Here is an 18,815-nt window from a genome sequence, read left to right as displayed (position 1 = left end):
GTTTGACTTAGCCTTGCCTACAAAAGCTACTGTTAAGCTTTTGAATGTTTGCCAGTCTAATGGGTAAGGATAGTGTTTCTGCATAGTTTTAACATGCATTTCTCCCAGAGTAGGTTGAGTTGATCATATTTCCAGTGGTTAAGAAGCATTTTTGCAATTTTTATGAATTACCTATTCATTTTTTGCTTATTTCTCTATAGAATATTTGGCTTTTTTACCCTTAATTTTTATAAGTTCTTTAAATATTAGGATTATTTGCCATTTTTGATGCCATTTGAATGATTCGGGATATTTGCCCTTTTTTAATGTATTTGTCCAGCTTGTTGTTGTGTCTTTTGACTTTGCTTATGTTTTCTTGTTTATTTTTGCCATGAAAGCATTTATTTTATTGTAGTCCTATTTATCCATCTCTTCTTTTATTGCATTGGGATTTGAGTACTTTTTAAAAAGCTTTCCATATGTTCACATTATAGAGGAATTCACTCATGTTTTCTTCTAATACTTGTATAGTTTTGTGTTTTATGTTTATATATCTAATCCATTTTTTAGTTTATTTTTATGGAGTGAATAATGAATCTTATTTTCTCTGTTTTCCAAATGGCGATCCTTTGTCTCAATACTATTTCTTTAAGAAGGCCTTCTGTGGATATCACTGTCATATCATATACATATTATATATTCATTTTATCTTATACTAGACACTAGATCTTATCATGTACTAGATTTCCACTTACAGTTGCATCTGTTGGTAGATCTCTCTTCTGTTACATTGGTTTGTTTGCCTATTCATGTACCAGGATACTATTCTTATATATTTTTAAATATGTCTAATTATTTTTAATATGTTTTAATATGAGGTAGGGCCAGTCCCTGCTCATACTTTTTTAAATTTATTTTCCTTGCTCTTCTTGCATATTTATTTTTATAGGAGCTTTCATATGAATTTATCTACTTCCAGAATAGAAATAGGTGTTGATATTTTTATTTGACTAACATTAAATTTATAAATTAATTTAGAGAGAACTGATATCTTGATAATGTTGAGACACACACTAAACCGAGAGCAGGAGATGTCTTAACATTTGTTTAAGTCTATTTTTATGTCTCTCAGGGAAGTTTTATAATTCTCTTAATGCATTTAAAAATATTTCATTGCAAGTTTATTTCAAAGTATTTTGCTCTTGTTGCCATTGCAAACTGAGTTTTCCCTTCCTTTATGTCATTTTCTTTCTTTCTCTTTCTTTCTTTCTTTCTTTCTTTCTTCCTTTCTTCCTTTCTTCCTTTCTTCCTTTCTTCCTTTCTTTCTTTCTTTTTTTAATTAATATAATATATTACTTACCCTGGTACAGGTCTGAATCATCAGGCTTACACATTTCACAGCACTCACCGTAGCACATACCCTCTCCAATGTCCATAACCCAGCCACCCTATCCCTACCCCCCACCCACCAGCAATCCTCAGTTTGTTTTGTGAGATTAAGAGTCTTTTATGGATTGTCTCCCTCCCGATCCTATCTTGTTTCATTTTTTCCTTCCCTACCCACCACAACCCCTGCCCTGCCTCTCAAATTCTTCGTATCAGAGAGATCATATGATAATTTTCTTTGATTGACTTATTTCGCTCAGCATAATACCCTCTAGTTCTATCCACATCGTTGCAAATGGCAAGATTTCATTTCTTTTGATGGTTGCGTAGTATTCCATTGTATATATATACCACATCTTCTTTATCCATTCATCTGTTGATGGACATCTAGGTTCTTTCCGTAGTTTGGCTGTTGTGGACATTGCTGCTAAAAACGTTCAGGTGCAAATGCCCCTTCAGATAACTACATTTGTATCTTTAGGGTAAATACCTAGTAGTGCAATTGCTGGGTCATAGGGTAGCTCTATTTTCAACTTTTTGAGGAACCTCCATACTGTTTTCCAGAGTGGCTGCACCAGCTTATGTCATCTAATTTCTTTCTTGTGTATAGGGTGAACATTATTTTTATGTTAATTTTATATGTTGCTACCTTCCTGAATTTTCTGTTGTTTGAATTGGTTTTATCATTGATTCTTTAGTTTTCTAATTATACAATAGAGATAGTTTCATTTGTCCCAATTATTATTTCTCTGATAGTTTCCTGTTCTTTTTTTTTTTTTTTCAATTTATTTGACAGAGATTACTAGTAGGCAGAGAGGCAGGCAGAGAGAGAGGGGGAGGCAGGCTCCCTGCTGAGCAGAGAGCCCAATGTGGGGCTTGATCCCAGGACCCTGAGATCATGACCTGAGCTGAAGGCAGAGGCTTAACCTACTGAGCCACCCAGGTGCCCCTAGTTTCCTATTCTTATTGTTTCAGTTAATACCTGCAGTACAATATTAAATAGTAGTAGAGAGATTTGCCATCCTCGCTTTGTTCCTGGTCTTTGTGGACATACCTCTAGTATCCCCTCCACACACACCTTTTAAAAAATATTTATTTATTTTAGAGAAAGAGTGTGTGAATTGGGGTGGGGCATGGGGCAGAGGTAGAGGGAGAGAGAGAGTCTCAAGCAGACTCCCCTCTGAGTGTGGAGCCTGACAGGGGACTTGATCTCCTGACCCTTAGATCATGATCTGAGCTGAAATCCATTCAGATTCCTAAGTGTCTGAGCCACCCAGGTGCCCTTAATGTTTCCCTTTAAGTAAGATGCTAGCTTTAGGATTGAGGTTTATATTTGTATATAGATTCATGCTGAAGAATTATCCTTCCATTTCTATTTTTTCAAGAGTTTTGAGGTACTGAATTTCATCTATGGACTTTTCACCATCTATGAAGATAAATGGTTGTTCTTCTTAGACCTATTAATATGCTTAATTATAATAATTGCTTTCTAACATCAATTAAAGTATAAACCCCTTTTACTCAGGGTGTGTGATTTCCTTAATATGGTGTTGAAATCTGTTTGATAATATTTAGGATTTTTGCTTGATATTTGTATTAGTTATTTATTGCTGAGTAATAAATCACCTCAAAACATAGCTTAAAACATGAACATTTATTATTTCTAGGGGTCAGAAATCTACATATGACTTGGCTGGGTGCCTCTGGCTCAGAGTCTCTCATAAGGCTATAATCAAGATGTTATCAGGACTCAGCTGAGGGAAGATTGATTCAAAATTCAAAATTCAGAAGCCACTCAAGTGGCTGTTGGCAGGCCTCAGGTCCTAACCGACTATTAGCTGGGACTATTAGATTCTTGGGCTTGTCTGGGCTTGCCACAGGGCTACTTATAACCTGGAAGCTTGCTTCCCCCAACTTGAGGGTTCTGAGAGAAAGAGAATAGACAAGATAGAAACCCACAATCTTGGAAACTAATCTTGGAAGGGACGTACCATTTCTTTTGCTGTATTACTTATTAGGTGAGAGTCACTAGATCCAGGCCACACTCAAGGCAAAAAAGATCACATGTACAAAGATGTAAACACCAGCAGTCAATGATCATTAGGGGTCATCTTGGAGACTACCCCACTACAATATACATAAATAATATTGGTCTAATTTTATGTTTTGTGTTATATATACCAGATTTAGTTATCAGTGTTACACTTCATTAAAAAATTGGGGAGTTTTCTTCATTTTCTATCTCAGAAAATGAGATATGTATGATCTGTATTGTATTAGAACTACATGGTCTGTAAAGATTTGGTAAACCCTATGAAACCATCTGGGTCTAGTACCTTTTTGCTTTTTGATAAGTCCAATGGCATTATAATTATTTTGCCCTTATAAGTTCTTTATTGTTTTTGTGTTTTGCTTGGAGACCCTGAGTTTTCTCTATCTATAAAGTCTAGTATTTTATTAGGATATGTCTGAGAGTTGATTCTTTAGAGTCAGTTTCCCCAGGTATCCAGTGAACTCTCAATATTTGTTGTTTCAGTTCCAGTTATTCATATATTATTGCTCTAACTTCTTTTTCTTTTCCTTTCTTTTCTTTTTTTTTTTTTTAACCAATTCTCATTCTCCTGGTTGTTTTCCTACTTTTCTTCAGTGCCCTGTATTTAATTTTTATTTAAACCTATTCTTGTCTTTGTCTTCTATTTCTTTCTTGAGTGCAGTCAACTCTCATTCATTTATCTCCTAGCCCCTGTGCCTTTCTTTTCTTTTCTTTCTTTCTTTCTTTCTTTTTTTTTTTTTTTTGGGTGTGTGGGGGGCTGATTTCTATTCCTGATTTTTACATTTCTGATTCAAGGGGTGCCTGGGTGGCTCAGTCATTTACACGTCTGACTCTTGATTTCGGCTCAAGTCATGATTTCAGGGTTGTGAGATTGAGCCTTGCATGGGGCTCTGTGCTGCGCATGGGAGCCTGTTTAAGATTCCTTCCCCATTTGCCCCCTGCCCCCACCACTGTCACACTCTCCTGCACTCTCTCTAAAAAAAAAGCATTTAAATTTCTGATTCAGTGTTTTTCTTTTTCCTATAAACTGTGCTCTTTGAAGATATTGAATGCATTTTGGAGTGGTTGTTACCAGTCTTTCTTCTATTTCATGGTTTTACATGGGGAGGGAGGTGCTTTTCATCAGCAGAAACATTTGAATATACATGTTCTGCTTTATTTTTACAGTAGCTCTTTATAGAATTAACTTGATATTTTCTATTTCTGAGTATTTTGTGGCTAGGATTCCTAATTTGAGAGTGCCGATTTCTCACAGTTTAGTTTTTACAGACGCATAGTGACACAGTGGAAATGGAAGAGAAGATAGCATGGCTTGTATCTCTTTTGTTTCTATAGAATTCTTATTTTTCCTCCTCTAATTTTTTTCTTTTACTTCTTCAAGGGAATCACCCCTTCTCTTCTTATCTGGGTCTTTTTTTCCGGAAATTGTGCTTATTCAAGCTATCAATTTTAGCCTTATTCATTTTTAAGCTCCTTTGCTATAGCCAGTGCTGTGAACTTGCAAATCCCCAAATTGTACTCATTTTTTTAGAACATAGTACCACATTTTCTCATTCTGGGGGTGATTTTAATTGTACTTGCTCAAAGTCTTCCATTTTCCTGTCCTGTTTTACATGGATATGTTAAGCCGCCTTGTTATCACTTTGTGCCCATCAGCTTGCAACATAAGCAGGAAATCATTTTTTAGTGGGTGTTTATTTCTGTAATTAAAGATAATTTCAGGGCACCTGGGTGGCTCAGTGGGTTAAAGCCTCTGCCTTCGGCTCAGGTCATGATCCCAGGGTCATGGGATCGAGCCCCACATCGGGCTCTCTGCTCAGCGGGGAGCCTGCTTCCCCCTCTCTCTACCTGCCTCTCTGCCTACTTGTGATCTCTCTCTTTCTGTCAAATAAATAAATAAAAATAAAAAAATTTTTAAAAAAGATAATATCAAGGATGCATTATTCTCTGTCTCTGAGTAATCCTGTTGGTATGGCTTTCTTTCACTCCTTGTTAATTTGTAATTTGGGAGAAGATGCATGGAAAGATCAGGAATCAATGGCAGCAGTCTTCTAGACCAACCCCTGAAGTTTTTAGTTTTTAAAACTTAGCAGATTAATCAATGAAGTTTTCCAAACATTTAAGAAATAACATCAATATTACATATACTCTTTATTTGAATAGAAGTTTTACTTTCCAGCTCTTTTAATGAGTATAATATTTATTCCAAAACCTAGAAATGACATAATAGGAAAGCAAATTACAGACCAATCCTGTAAACATAAATGTAAAAATTCTTAACAAAATATTAACAAATTTAATCTAATGATAAAAATGATAATGCATTATGACTACGAGGGGCTTTTTCTAGAAATTTAGGGTAGGTTTAACATTAGAAAACCAATTAGTATAATATACCATATTAGCAAAAAAGGGAGACAGATCATTATAATCTGATAGATGCAGAAAAAGCATTTGACAAAATTCAACATCCATTCGTGATAGAAACCTCTTAACACACTAGAAAGGAACTTTCTTAGTCTAATAAAAAACATTTACAAAAATCCTACAGGAAACATCTTCGTAATGATAAAAATATTGAAAGATTTCCCTCTGACATAAAGAACAAGGAGAGTACTATTGCCACTTCTGGTCATAATGATACTAGATATCCTAGACAGTTTAGTAAGGCAAGATTAAAGAAGTTATAAGGATTGGATTCTAAGAAATAAAACCTTATTATTCACATATGACATCATTGTGATCCAAAAGAATATATAAGCTAACCTTTTAGAATTAATAAGTGAACTTTGTAACTTTTCTGGCTGCAAGGTCAATAAAAGCCAATAGCCTTTCTATATTACAGCAGCAAACAAATAAATAACAAAATTAAAAAAAAACTGTACATTGAGAGTAGCATTAGGAAAAAACCTAACACCTACGAACAAATCAAAAGGCATGTCAGAATTTTACATTGAAAGCTGGAAAACAATACTGAGAGAAATTAAAGAGTACCTAAATAAATGGTGAAATAGAAATATACCATGTCCATGGAATAAAAGACTCAATATTGTAAAGATTGACCTCTCCCCGCAAATAATCCACAGATTCAATGTAGTTCCAATAAAAATCCCAGCAAGTTGGTGTGTACGTGTGTGTGTGTGTGTGTGTGGGTGTATCAGCAGTCTCTAAAATTCATATGGAAATGCAGAATACCCGGAAGAACTAAGGAAGTCACAAAGAACAAAGTTAGAAGGCTTATACTATCAGATAGTAAACCTGTTATAAAACTAAAGTAATTTAAACAGATGCTTTTTGTACATACAGTGGTACAAAAACTGACCAGTAGAGTTCAGAAACAGATTGAAAATATATGGTTATTTAATCTAAGACAAATGTGACACTGTTCGTGCATTAGGGAGGAATGGTCTCTTTAGTCAGTGTATTTATATGTATAAAATCCATTCATGATGAATTGCAGATATAAAAGTGAAAGGTAAAACACTGAAGCTGTTTAAAAGAAAACAGAATATCTTTGTGGTCTTAAAGTAATCAAAGATTTCTAAAACAGGAAACAATAATCACTAACCATAAAGAAAAAGATTGATAAATTAGACTATATTAAAGTTAATAACTTCTATCAAAAACATAAGTAAAAGCATGAAAATGCAACCTGCAGAGGGAGAGATTATCTCAATATTTGTATCTGACCAAAGACATAGTTAGAATAAATAAAGAACTCCTTCAAAGCAGTAAGACAACCCAGTTAAAATAAAGGGGCAGAAAATTCCAGTTTTTCAGAGGATATCTGAATGGCCAAAAAAAAAAAAAAAAAAAAAAGCCATAAAGCACTAAATTTAAATAGCCATTAAAGAAATGCAAATTAAAATCACACCTTTTTATTATACTCCCACAAGAAAAGCTAAGATGAAAAACATAGAATATAGTAAGTGTTAGCAAGGATGTGAAGCAACTGCAGCTTTCAGAAAATACTGATGGGAGTATAAGTTGGTACCATGGACAATGCCCAGTATCTACTAACGTAGAATGTCACATATCCTATGACACAGTAATTCTATTCCTGTGTATCTGTGGCTAAACAGAATAATGGCCTTCCAAGCCCTGGAACCTGTGAACATGTTATGTTATATGGCAAGGAGGAATTAGGTTGCAGATAGATATAAAGTTGTTACTCAGCTGACTTTAAAACAGAGGGATTATCCTGGTTTAATCCCCTACCGTGGTGGGTAGACCCAGTGTAACCACAAGGGTCCTAAAATGCTATAAAGGGACACTGACAAGTTCAGAGTCAGAAAAGGGGGGTTAGTGATAGAAGCAAGTTCTGAGTTGATACAGTGTGAGAAAGATACAACCCATTGGTGCAGGCTTTGAAGATGGAGAAGTGTGGTCACAGGCCTAGAAACTGGTTAGGCTTTATAAACTGGAAAAGGTAGGGAAATGGACACTTCCCTGGAGCCCATGCAGCTCTACTGAAATCTTGATTTTAAACTAGTGAGTCTTTTATTGGACTTTGTAATCTATAAAACTGTAATAGAAAGTAGGAAGCATCACAGTTCTGGACTTCAAGCTGTATTATAAAGCTATAATCATCAAGACAGTGTGGTACTGGCACAAAAATATGGACACACAGGTCAATGGAACAGAATAGAGAACCCAGAAATGGACCCTCAACTCTATGGTCAACTAATCTTCAAAAAAGCGGGGAAGAATATTCCATGGAGAAAAGACAGCCTCTTCAACAAATGGTATTGGGAAAATTGGACAGCCATGTGCAGAAGAATGAAACTGGACCACTTTTTTACACCATACACAAAAATAAATTCAAAATGGATGAAAGATCTAATTAGACAGGAATCCATCGAAATCCTTGAGGAGAACACAGGCAGCAACCTCTTTGACCTCGGCCATAGCAACTTCTTGTGAGGCATGTCTCCAAAGGCAAGGAAAACAAAAGCAAAAATGAACTATTGGGACTTCATCAGGATAAAAAGTTTTTGCACAGCAAAAGAAACAATAAAACTGTAAGGAATGGGAGAAGATACAAATGACACATTAAAGGGCTAGTATCCAAGGTCTGTAAAGAACTTACTAAACTCAACACCCAGAAAACAAAAAAATCCAGTCAAGAAATGGGCAGAAGACATGAACAGACAATTTCTCCAAAGAAGACATACAAATGGCCAAGAGACACATGAAAAAATGCTCCGCATCACTTGGCGGCATCAGGGAAATACAAATCAAAACCACAGTGAAATACCACCTCACATCAGTGATAATGGCTAAAATTAACAAGTCAGGAAACAAAAGGTGTTAGGTTGGGAGAAAGGGAAACCCTCTTGTACTGTTGGTGGGAATGCACGCTGGTGCAGCCACTCTGGAAAACATGGAGGTTCCTCAAAATGTTAAAAGTAGAACTACCCCGAGACCCAGCAACTATATTACTTTGGTATTTCTCCAAACAATACAAAAAAGGTGATTCTAAGGGAAGCATGCACCCCAGTGTTTAGAGGAGCAATGTCCACAATAGCCAAAATATGGAAAGAGCCCAGATGTCCATCAACAGATGATGTGGAGTGTGTGTGTGTGTGTGTGTGTGTGTGTGTGTGTGTGTAATGGCATATTACCAAACCACCAAAAAGAATGAAATCTTGCCATTTGCAACAATGTGGATGGAACTAGAGGGTATTATGCTAAGTGAAATAAGTTAGCCCAAGAAAGACAAATACCATATGATTTCTCTCATATGTGGAATTTAAGAAACAAAACAGATGAATATAGGGGAAGGGAAGGAAAAAAATACAAAAACAAAGAGGGAGGCAAACTGCAAGAGACTCTTAGCTCTAGGAAACAAATGGAGGGTTGTTGGAGGGGAGGTGGGTAGAGGGATGGGGTAACTGGGTGATGGGCATTAAAGAGAGCACTTGATGTAATGAGCATTGGGTGTTACATGCAACTGATGAATCACTAAATTCTACCCCTAAAACAAACAGCACTATATGTTAACTAAATTGGATTTAAATAATGAAAAGAAACCTAATATAGTATAAATCCAATAGAAATGCATACAGATGTTCATCTACAGAGAGGTCCTAGAATGTTCATGGCGGCACCATTCATAATAGCTAAAATCAGGAAACAACCCTAAAGGTCCTTCAACAGCGGAAGTGATAAATCAGAGTAGACAGGGTTAATTGAATTATCTTAATGGTTTATGTCATCACACTATGATAATCTGGTGAATTCATTTTCAATATAAAAATTACCTGCCAAATATTGAGCATGTTCGTAGTCAGAGTACACTGTCTTTTGTGATACTGGACATAAAACTGAAATATTATTATTTCATGCAGAAGTTTACTATTTGATCATAGAATATTTATTAAAAGTTAAATTATGCATGGAAATAATTCTCACTAACTTCAGGATATTAGCTGCCACTGGAGAAAGAAAGAAAAGTCAGGAAGAGAAGGAAAAGGGATGAGAATAGAGTTCAGAAATAAATGTGGCAAAATGTTAACATCTGTAGAATCTGGGTAGTGAGTACTTGAGTATGTTATTTTCTGTGTATTTGAAATATTTTGGAATTAGAGAAGTTCTTAACAGAATACATTAATTCTACCAACTATGGTACATACCTTTTTTCCCATAGTTAGGTCTTAATTTCTTAATTAGATTTCTGTACCCATGTTGTCCTTTAAAGTGACAGCACAGCAGGGGATCAATCATGACTTTATACTCTGGTTTTTTGAAATTAATATTGGAGGAAAAAAGTCTTGTTTTGGGTTCTGGAACTCTGCACGTCTACAGTCTACACTTAATGAAATCTGGATTCCTCAACAGGTTTTAGAGTGCTTTTAACATTCACCTAAGAGTAATAATGCTGTAATTCCAGCAAATACTCACTTTTTCTTCCTAATGGAGATTGTTTGCCCCATGAAGTCTTTACTTACTAACAACTAAAACGATAAAACAAAAGGAATCCTTGAATAGTTAGCCAGAAGTTACCTAGAAGGTGAGAGGTGAAAAGGGGGTGATGGTGATATTGGGAGCCAGCTGTTGCAGTGCAGGAAAATTAACAGCATAATGGAATGAAAGGAAAATCAAGTTTAAGTACTTCCATTATGCTTTTAGGTGATCTGGTAGACAGAACAATGGCCCCACAAAGCTGTCTGCTCACATTCTCTTCTTCCTCAGAACTTGTTATAAGTTGACCCTGGAACAGCACAGGTTCACATTACATGGGTCCACTTAACGCCCAGATTTTTTATAGTACTGTAAATGTATTTCCTCTTCCTTATGGTTTTTCTTAATATTTTCTTGTCTCTAGCTTACTTTTTTGTTAAAATATAGTATAAAATACATATACAAAATATATATTAATCAGCTATATGGAGGGGACCCCCTATGCATGGGGTCAGTGTCCCTAATGCCAGTGTTTTTCAAGGGTCAACTGTATTAACATTTGGCAAAAGGGACCTTGCCAATATAATTAAGGTTCTGAAGTTGTAAACATATCATCCTGGATTATCTGTGTGAATCCAGTCTAATCACATGAGCCTTTAAGAGATGAAGACATGAGGCAGAATGGGAAGCAAGAGAGATTAGAGGCAGGAGAAGGCATCTAAGATGGAGAAAGAGACCTTAAACCAAGGAATGCAGGTGGCCTTTAGAAGAAAACAACCTAGGGGTGCCTGGGTGGCTCAGTGGGTTAAAGCCTCTGCCTTCCGCTTGGGTCATGATCCCAGGGTCCTGGGATCGAGCCCCGCATCGAGCCCCGCGTCGGGCTCTGCTCGGCAGCGAGTCTGCTTCCCCCCACCGCCTCTCCGCCTACTTGTGATCTCTGTCTGTCAAATAAATAAATAAAATCTTTAAAAAAAAAAGAAGAAGAAGATAACCCCCTGGTTGAAAGCCAGCATAGAAACAGGGACCTCAGTTCTAAAATCTCACGGAACTTAATTTTGCCAACCATCTGAAAAAGTCTGGAAGTTGATTGATCCCTAGAGATCCCAGAAATGAAAACAGTCTTGCAGTATATTTAAATATACTTGAAAACATGAATTTTATAAGTATAAAATATTCCATCAGTATGGATGTACTAAATATCCTCCTTTGGTTGTTTCAAGTTTTTCTTTATTATCACTAATGCTGTGGTAACTACCTTATAAAAGGCTTTACCACCTTTCAGATTATTTCCTTAGAATAAATCCTGTTAGTAGTTCAAGTACTTAATCAAAGGATATGAAAATGTTCAAAGTCTTTCATACATAGTGCCAAGTTATTCTTCAGGAAGGACTCTGCCACTTTATACTAATACCAGCAATAGATGGGTACCTGTTTGAGAGCATCCTGTCTTTTACTGAGTATAATTTTTTAAAACTGCTTTCTAACTTAATAACCAGAAATTAAATTTTAATTTGCATTTTTAAAGGTTTTTGGTAACAAATTTTCATGTTCGTTGGGATGTGTGTGTGTGTGTGTGTGTGTGAATTGTCTACATTGTCTTTTCCTGTTTCTCTTTGGAAGATCAAGGATTTAGCTGTTTATATACAGGATGAAAAACACATTTTTATTCCTCCATCACCCTAGTGAAATAAAATTCTCACCTATGCAATTTAGAGTCTGCCTAATTTGTGTCCATTCTCTAACACTGTTGTCACTAATCTAAATATAATAGATTAGCTCCAGGTATTCGCATTTCCAGCTGCTACCCATTAGATTAAGGCATATTACAAAGAAAGGGAGCTATAAGCATGCTTATCCCAAGGGAGCTACTGCAGATTGCCCTTTCCTTTACATATGAACTTTATTTATAAATAAAAAAACAAAATATCTATAACATACACTTGCACAGAGACAGATGTGCACACCGTGTGCACATACATATCCCAGAGTAATTAAAAATCAAATTTCATTTCTGATGTGGCAGTGCCTGTTCTTTGAATATGAGATGTCCACCTTAGGAAGCAATCACATTGCCTGTGTTGGCTTGTTTTGCAGTTACCACCATATTATGTGGAAATTCTTACTTTAGATCCTGTAATATCAAGAAAATTCACCTCTGAGCAGGCTTACTTACTGAATATTAAAATCAGAGTTGATATCCCAAAACATTTTCCTGTCTGCTCTTCCCTCACTCTACTATCACCCCTTCCATACACGAATACAAAAGTTCACTCATTCAACCATATACGTCCTTACTCAGGCAGTCTCTGGATAGAATAAATGGAGCCTCATGAGGTCAATCACTTAAGAGTAGGAAATCTACTCACAGAGTAGATTATGGGGAAATTATGGAGAGCATCTGTGGGTTCTTACCTTCTCGTTTTCATAATTTGTTGTGGGGTATGATGTTAGGTAGAAAGCAGGAGGGAGAAGGCGCCAGGGAAGTACATGTGCAAACAAATCAGTGCTAACGTTTAAGCATGAGTTATAGTATTGTTTGTGATCAGAGATGCTCTTGCTACTTATATACTTTTTATATAACATATTTCCTCATGTCACCACAACTTGTTTTGTTGCCTTTGGCTCTTAACATGCACTGTAGGGGCGTCTGGGTGTCCCAGTCATTAAGCATCTGCCCTCAGCTCAGGTCATAAGCCCCAGGGGCCCCCTCCTTAGTGGGGAGCCTGCTTCTCTCTCTCCCACTCCCCCTGCTTGTGTTCCCTCTCTCATTGTGTCTCTATCAAATAAATAAAATCTTTAAAAAAAGGTACTGTAAAAGGACTAGCAGTTTCTGGCCCTAAAGCTTATTTAAATCAATGATTCCAAACTTTAGATTTATGACATTGTTATTAATTTGTAACACGAATGCTTTGTTTAAAATGTAAAAATATTTATGCTTTTACTTATATGACACAGTATTCCTTAAGTTATCCTTAGCTATATGTCTATTTTTTTTAAATCAACTTGGACTCTTTTGTTTCAGCCTTATCTATAGAACACAGTATTATTTCTACCTTTACCTGTAGATAAAAATTGTATATATTTTGTAGTCTCTGTTAACAGATACTGAAGAAGGATAGTATACCATCATTTGTTGGGCTTCACAGTGTAAGTACAGATAGTTCTTTTACTTTCAGTACTTTAGGGATCAAGTCTTTTTAGTCCAGGAAACAACTTCATACCTCATCTCTAGCAGAAACACAATGGTTACTTGTAGTGACCGACCTATTAATGCAATCAACTTCATACAAGTGAGTATGCATAGCTTAAGAGGTGTCAGGCACTGTGAGGCTACAAAATATATGTAACTTTTATATTCCAAATAAAAGTATAATACTGTGCTCTACCATGGATGTGGCTGAGGCAGATTCAGAGCCTTTTTTTTTTTAAATAAAGTATGTTGTATGCAATCCCTTTAAGATTTCTTCTATTCAAATGAATTGTTGCAAATATATTCTAAGCACTTTTCATATTAACTCATTTAATATTCATAATTCTATGGCATAAGTGCTATAATATCTATTTTATAAGCAAGCATACTGAAGCCCAGGGATGTTGAGTGGTTTAATCTTCCTCACCCTCTTTATACCGTGTGTCTGTCTTTGCTGTATTCCACAAGGTGTAGCATGCAGTCAGTCTTGCGGCAGAGCCAGGCGGTCTGGTTCAAGTCTGTGCACTTTCGCATCAAAGCCTTCCTGTCATCCAACATAATTGTTTGTTTCTCAGTTCTTTATAACAGGGTTCACTAAAAGTACTTTTACTTAAAAAATAAACATTTTAAAAAACATTTTCTAAGCATTACTTAAAAACTTCCTTTTTAAGTAAAACTTGATAATTGTTTTAAAATTTTTCTTGGGGGCCCTGGGTGGCTAAGTTAAGGGTCTGACTCTTGGTTTCAGCTCAGATCATGATCCCTGGGTTGTGAGATCAAGCCCAGCCTCAGGGTCCATGCTCATTAGGGAGTCCACTTGAGATTCTCTCTCGGTCTCTCCCTCTGCCCCTCCCCCTGCTTGCATGAGTGTGCTCTAATAAAATCTTTAAAAATAGTTTTTCTGGAATACATTTGTTCAAAGACCTGCAACTTATAGCTAACTTACTAGAAAGTACTAGCACACCTAACAGTACTTTCAGGTATCATCACTGATTTTACAACACCTGTCGAAGGTGATAGTTTTTATTACCGGTAATTTACTGTTGCATACACATGGTAATGAGGAGCATATTGACATTTGATTAATTTCTTCATCCCCTTTCTACCAAGATGTCAAAGATTTTAAACATTGCCAATAATAACTATAGTGATAAGCAGAAGATACTTGTAATTCTTTTTCTTGACAAAATAAAGGAGTTTAATATCATTTTATAAATTGAGTTTGCTGTTAAATCTTCAGAATTTTAAGATTTAGGTCTTCCAGTTTTCCGTATAGATTATTGCTTGCAATAAATTTTATTACAGGTGGCATAACTGCATCTAAAGTCTAGATGTAATTAGTGTATAATTCTGTAAGGTCTATCAGGAAGCTGTTTCTATTTTTGGATATTGGACATTTTCTTTGTAGATTATGGTTATCAACATTTAGAATTTTATATTTAAACTTTAATTTTTAGATTAATAGAGTTTTGTGATCTCTCATTGCTAAAGTAAACTACCAGGGCCCCTGGGTGGGTCAGTGGGTTAAAGCCTCTGCCTTCAGCTCAGGTCATGATCCCAGGGTCCTGGCATTGAGCCCCATATCAGGCTCTCTGCTCAGCAGGGAGCCTGCTTCATTCTCTCTCTCTCTGCCTGCTTCTCTGCCTATTTGTGATCTCTGTCGAATAAATAAATAAAATCTTAAAAAAAAAAAAAACTACCTGTAGTGATTAAATTCTGATATCCATTTTTGACAGATCATGCCTAGGGTGTGTGTATTGATATGTTGTCATTAATAAATATTTTGGTAGTATTTGCTAATGTACATTAAATATATGTCAGTAGATAAACATACCCTAGGCATGGTGTGTAAAACATGAATATCAGAGTTTGTTCACAACAGGTAGGTTTTACAAAGATTATCTTAAGATTTGTTAGAGTTGTAAAATATTTCAAAAAGTATACCTGACCTTGTAAAATATGGCAGAAGAAAAAAAAATACATGGTATAGAAGCAGAGACTTCTTTAGAAGCAGAGAATTCCAAATATAAGTGTGCTTACATAGATAATAACTTTTGTTGTCATAAACTCATCTACATTATCCCCTCATTTTGGGCTTTAACCAACTTTCATATGTTCAGCTGATTCTAAGTGAATGTATTTTCTGACATAATCTTTTTCTGTATTGTAGGCATATTTCTGAGCCAACATCAATCAGTGTCAATTTTAGGATGTAATTTAGAACCATGACACACTCAGTTTATGTGGTGAAAGTTTTATAGAACTGTGTTGAGTATTAACAGTATTCCTATCTCTAAGACTACTAAGTCATTATTTCTATAATTTCTATTCCACTTTAATTTTTGACATTTTTCTTCTGTTTATTGTAACAAGGCAGTACTCCTCTCACAGTTTTGGGCTAGATTCAATTCATAAGAGATTTGTCTTTCTTCCTTTCTACTTAAATTTATTGAAAACTACTATTTTCATGGCTATTTGCCTTTAAAAGCAATTGTTCATAATTGAGGCAGATTTTCCCTTGTAGGAGTTCACAGCTGTGAAGAGAAAGTTCTCTGTCCCAGTGAGTTAATAAATAGGCTTTTGTGAGAATTTACTGGAATATTTTTTCCTGATTAAAGAGTCAAAGACTAAGAGTCTGTTGTTTTTGGTGCTGATAGAATCAAAACACCTGCAGCTGAGCATTTTACACTTTGAAAAGCAGAACTAACATAAGGCTGTCTTTTGCATAGTGAGTAGTTTGACAGCTATAATTTTTCTTAAAAAATTAAAATTCAGACATTACCTTTGTTCCAGATTACAGTGAAAGCTCATTGAAGCGTGCAATCAAAATAACACAGGCAGTATTTCCTACACAGGATAGCTTTGTGCATTCTGTTAATAGTATATGGATATTTAACTGGCAAATATGAAGCCATTTACTATGTCCACTGATTAGTGTTAACATTCCCCTTTCTTGTTCCACTTTGCTTCTTAATCACCCTATTAATAAAAACCTTGTTTGGGGAAAATGCATCCCTGCTACAGGAAATCATCATTTAGTCCAGCCCCTGCCACTGTCAGCTTTCTTAATGGCAATGCTGTTTCCATCCTAGTCATGCTGTTATCTGTACTGTGAGGTTAAGAGCACACCTAATAAGCTAACCTTCCTGGGTGTAAGTTCTGGCTCTGCTATAGTGGCAATGGCCTTGAGTGGGCTATTTATTTAGTCTCTGTGGCTTCAGTTTCCCTTTGTAAATGGGGATATTACTATACCTCATATCCTTGTTCCGAGGACTAGTTAACATTAGTTAACACCGCCAACACCCATCTCCTCAGTCTCTAGTCCTTTGCCCCATTTTATTTTTTCTAATAGCACTTATCACCGCTGGTCCTATATTGTTCAGTGTCTTTTCTCTTATCAGGAATGTGAACTGAACACACGGTTTTATTTTGGTCATTCCTGTAGTCCCACACCTAGACAACCTGGCATAGGTAGTGCTTAGTAGTGCTTAGTAGGTATTTGCTTGAAGACTATAGATGCTGGGTTAAGAACTTTACTATGCGGTTTTTTTTGTTGTTGTTGTTTTTTTTTTTCACAGTATGACCCTAGCATTCCCTACTCCCATATATTCACTTAGTCCAGATTTTCTCATTAGGCCACCACTCACTTTAGAAAGATACTTTGGGGTTTTAGGAATAAACATAAAATAAAAACTAAATTCTTATTTCCCAAAGCAAAGGATAAGTAGCACAATTAAAATGCTGGTATTATTTTCAAAGGGAATTATTAAAGACTGTAGTAAACTTAATTGTATACTTAGCCAGATTCTTTGAACTTTCAGTTTTTAATATAACATATCTACCTATAAAGATCTATGGAGATTTCAGGTTAGATAATGAATAGTACTTTATGACTAAAGCACATATACTTAATTACTATTTTTTCTTTTCTCTTTTGCAGATTAATGACTGCAGAGAGTGTGATCAGATTTGTCCACAAAGACCTGGGTGTAATACCAAGCTGGGGCGGTGCTACCCGACTAGTTAAAATCATTGGTACTAGGCAGGCTCTCAAAGTGTTAAGCGGAGCTCTCAAATTGGATTCAAAAAAAGCTCTAGACATAGGAATGGCTGAAGAGGTCTTGCAGTCTACAGATGAAACTGAATGTCTAGGTGAGGCACGAGAATGGCTAAAGCAGTTTACCAGAGGGTCACCAGAAGTAATTAGAGCTTTGAAAAGATGCGTTTCTTCAGGCAAAGAGCTTTGTTTCGAGGAGGCATTACAGATTGAAAAAGACCTAGTAGGAACAGTTTGGGGTGGACCTGCAAATAAAGAGGCTATTGCCAAGAAAGGAAAATTTAATAAATAGTTTTTAAAAATAAGATGTACTACAAGTAAAACCCCAGTGATTAACATTTATAGAAGTTAAATACCAGAATTACTTTGAAGGCTACACTAGTATTTGATTTGTTTTTAATCATTTATTGAATAGGTGAACTTATTGACCTAGTTTCCAATATATTTAGGTAATTATCAAGTAATCTGAAACATTTAGCTAAAATATCCCACACTTGGCTTAAAAGTTGTCATCAATTCCCACGCTATTTCTTACCCTATAACCAACCAAAGACCAGTTTTTTAAAAGGAAAAAACATTTCCACAAAACCTACTCCTGGATTTTTTTTTTTTTTAAGGTTTTATTTGACAGAGAGAGATCACAAGTAGGCAGAGAGGCAAGCAGGAGAGGAGGAAGCAGGCTCCCTGCTGAGCAGAGAGCCCGATGTGGGACTCGATCCCAGGACCCTGAGATCATGACCTGAGCTGAAGGCAGAGGCTTAACCCACTGAGCCACCAAGGTGCCCCTGGATTATTTTTTATATAGTATTTGTTCTGTCTTACCTGGAAATAATTTACAAGATAACTTAATGAAAATTGCGCTAAAGAACGAAAGTGGAGAGGGGTCAGAGACAAGATAAGAAAAGGTATGATCAATCATTTTCTTCTGCTCTAAGCAGCTAGGAGGGTAAAGAACTGGATCAGTTGGTGGAGCATGTGACTCTTGATATTGGGGTTGTGAGTTCAAGCCTCACACTAGGTGTAGACATTACTTAAAAATTAAAGAATAAATTAATTTTTAAAAAATTGGTGAATGGCTCTCCTTTTATTATTTTTTTATGGTTCTTCTTTTAAATAAAAAAGCTTTCCACCTTACCATCCTACAAATTTGGAGCCTTATTTGGTATTTTAATAACTTAGTTTTCTATTTTAAATTCTCTCCCAAACAACAGTCATCATGTGGAAAGTCTACTGACTCTACAAAATTG

The 18,815-nt window shown here is 35.8% G+C and overlaps 1 protein-coding gene across 1 annotated transcript in view; it reads left to right on the top strand.

Moving 5' to 3' along the window:
* The window catches only part of ECHDC1 (ethylmalonyl-CoA decarboxylase 1), a 46,552-nt gene extending 28,383 nt beyond the window's left edge, over positions 1-18,169 (top strand). The window contains exon 5 of the mRNA XM_032862490.1: positions 17,452-18,169. Within this exon, the coding sequence (XP_032718381.1) occupies positions 17,452-17,860 (409 nt within the window). The 3' untranslated portion in view covers positions 17,861-18,169. The remainder of the gene's footprint in view (positions 1-17,451) is intronic.
* The last annotated feature ends 646 nt before the right edge of the window (positions 18,170-18,815 follow it).

The sequence above is a fragment of the Lontra canadensis genome, unplaced genomic scaffold (assembly GCF_010015895.1).
Source record: "Lontra canadensis isolate GAN:19392208 unplaced genomic scaffold, GSC_riverotter_1.0 scaffold23, whole genome shotgun sequence".
Taxonomy (NCBI): domain Eukaryota; kingdom Metazoa; phylum Chordata; class Mammalia; order Carnivora; family Mustelidae; genus Lontra; species Lontra canadensis.
Note: the sequence above shows the minus strand (reverse complement) of the source record. Positions and strands in the feature narration are given on the sequence as shown.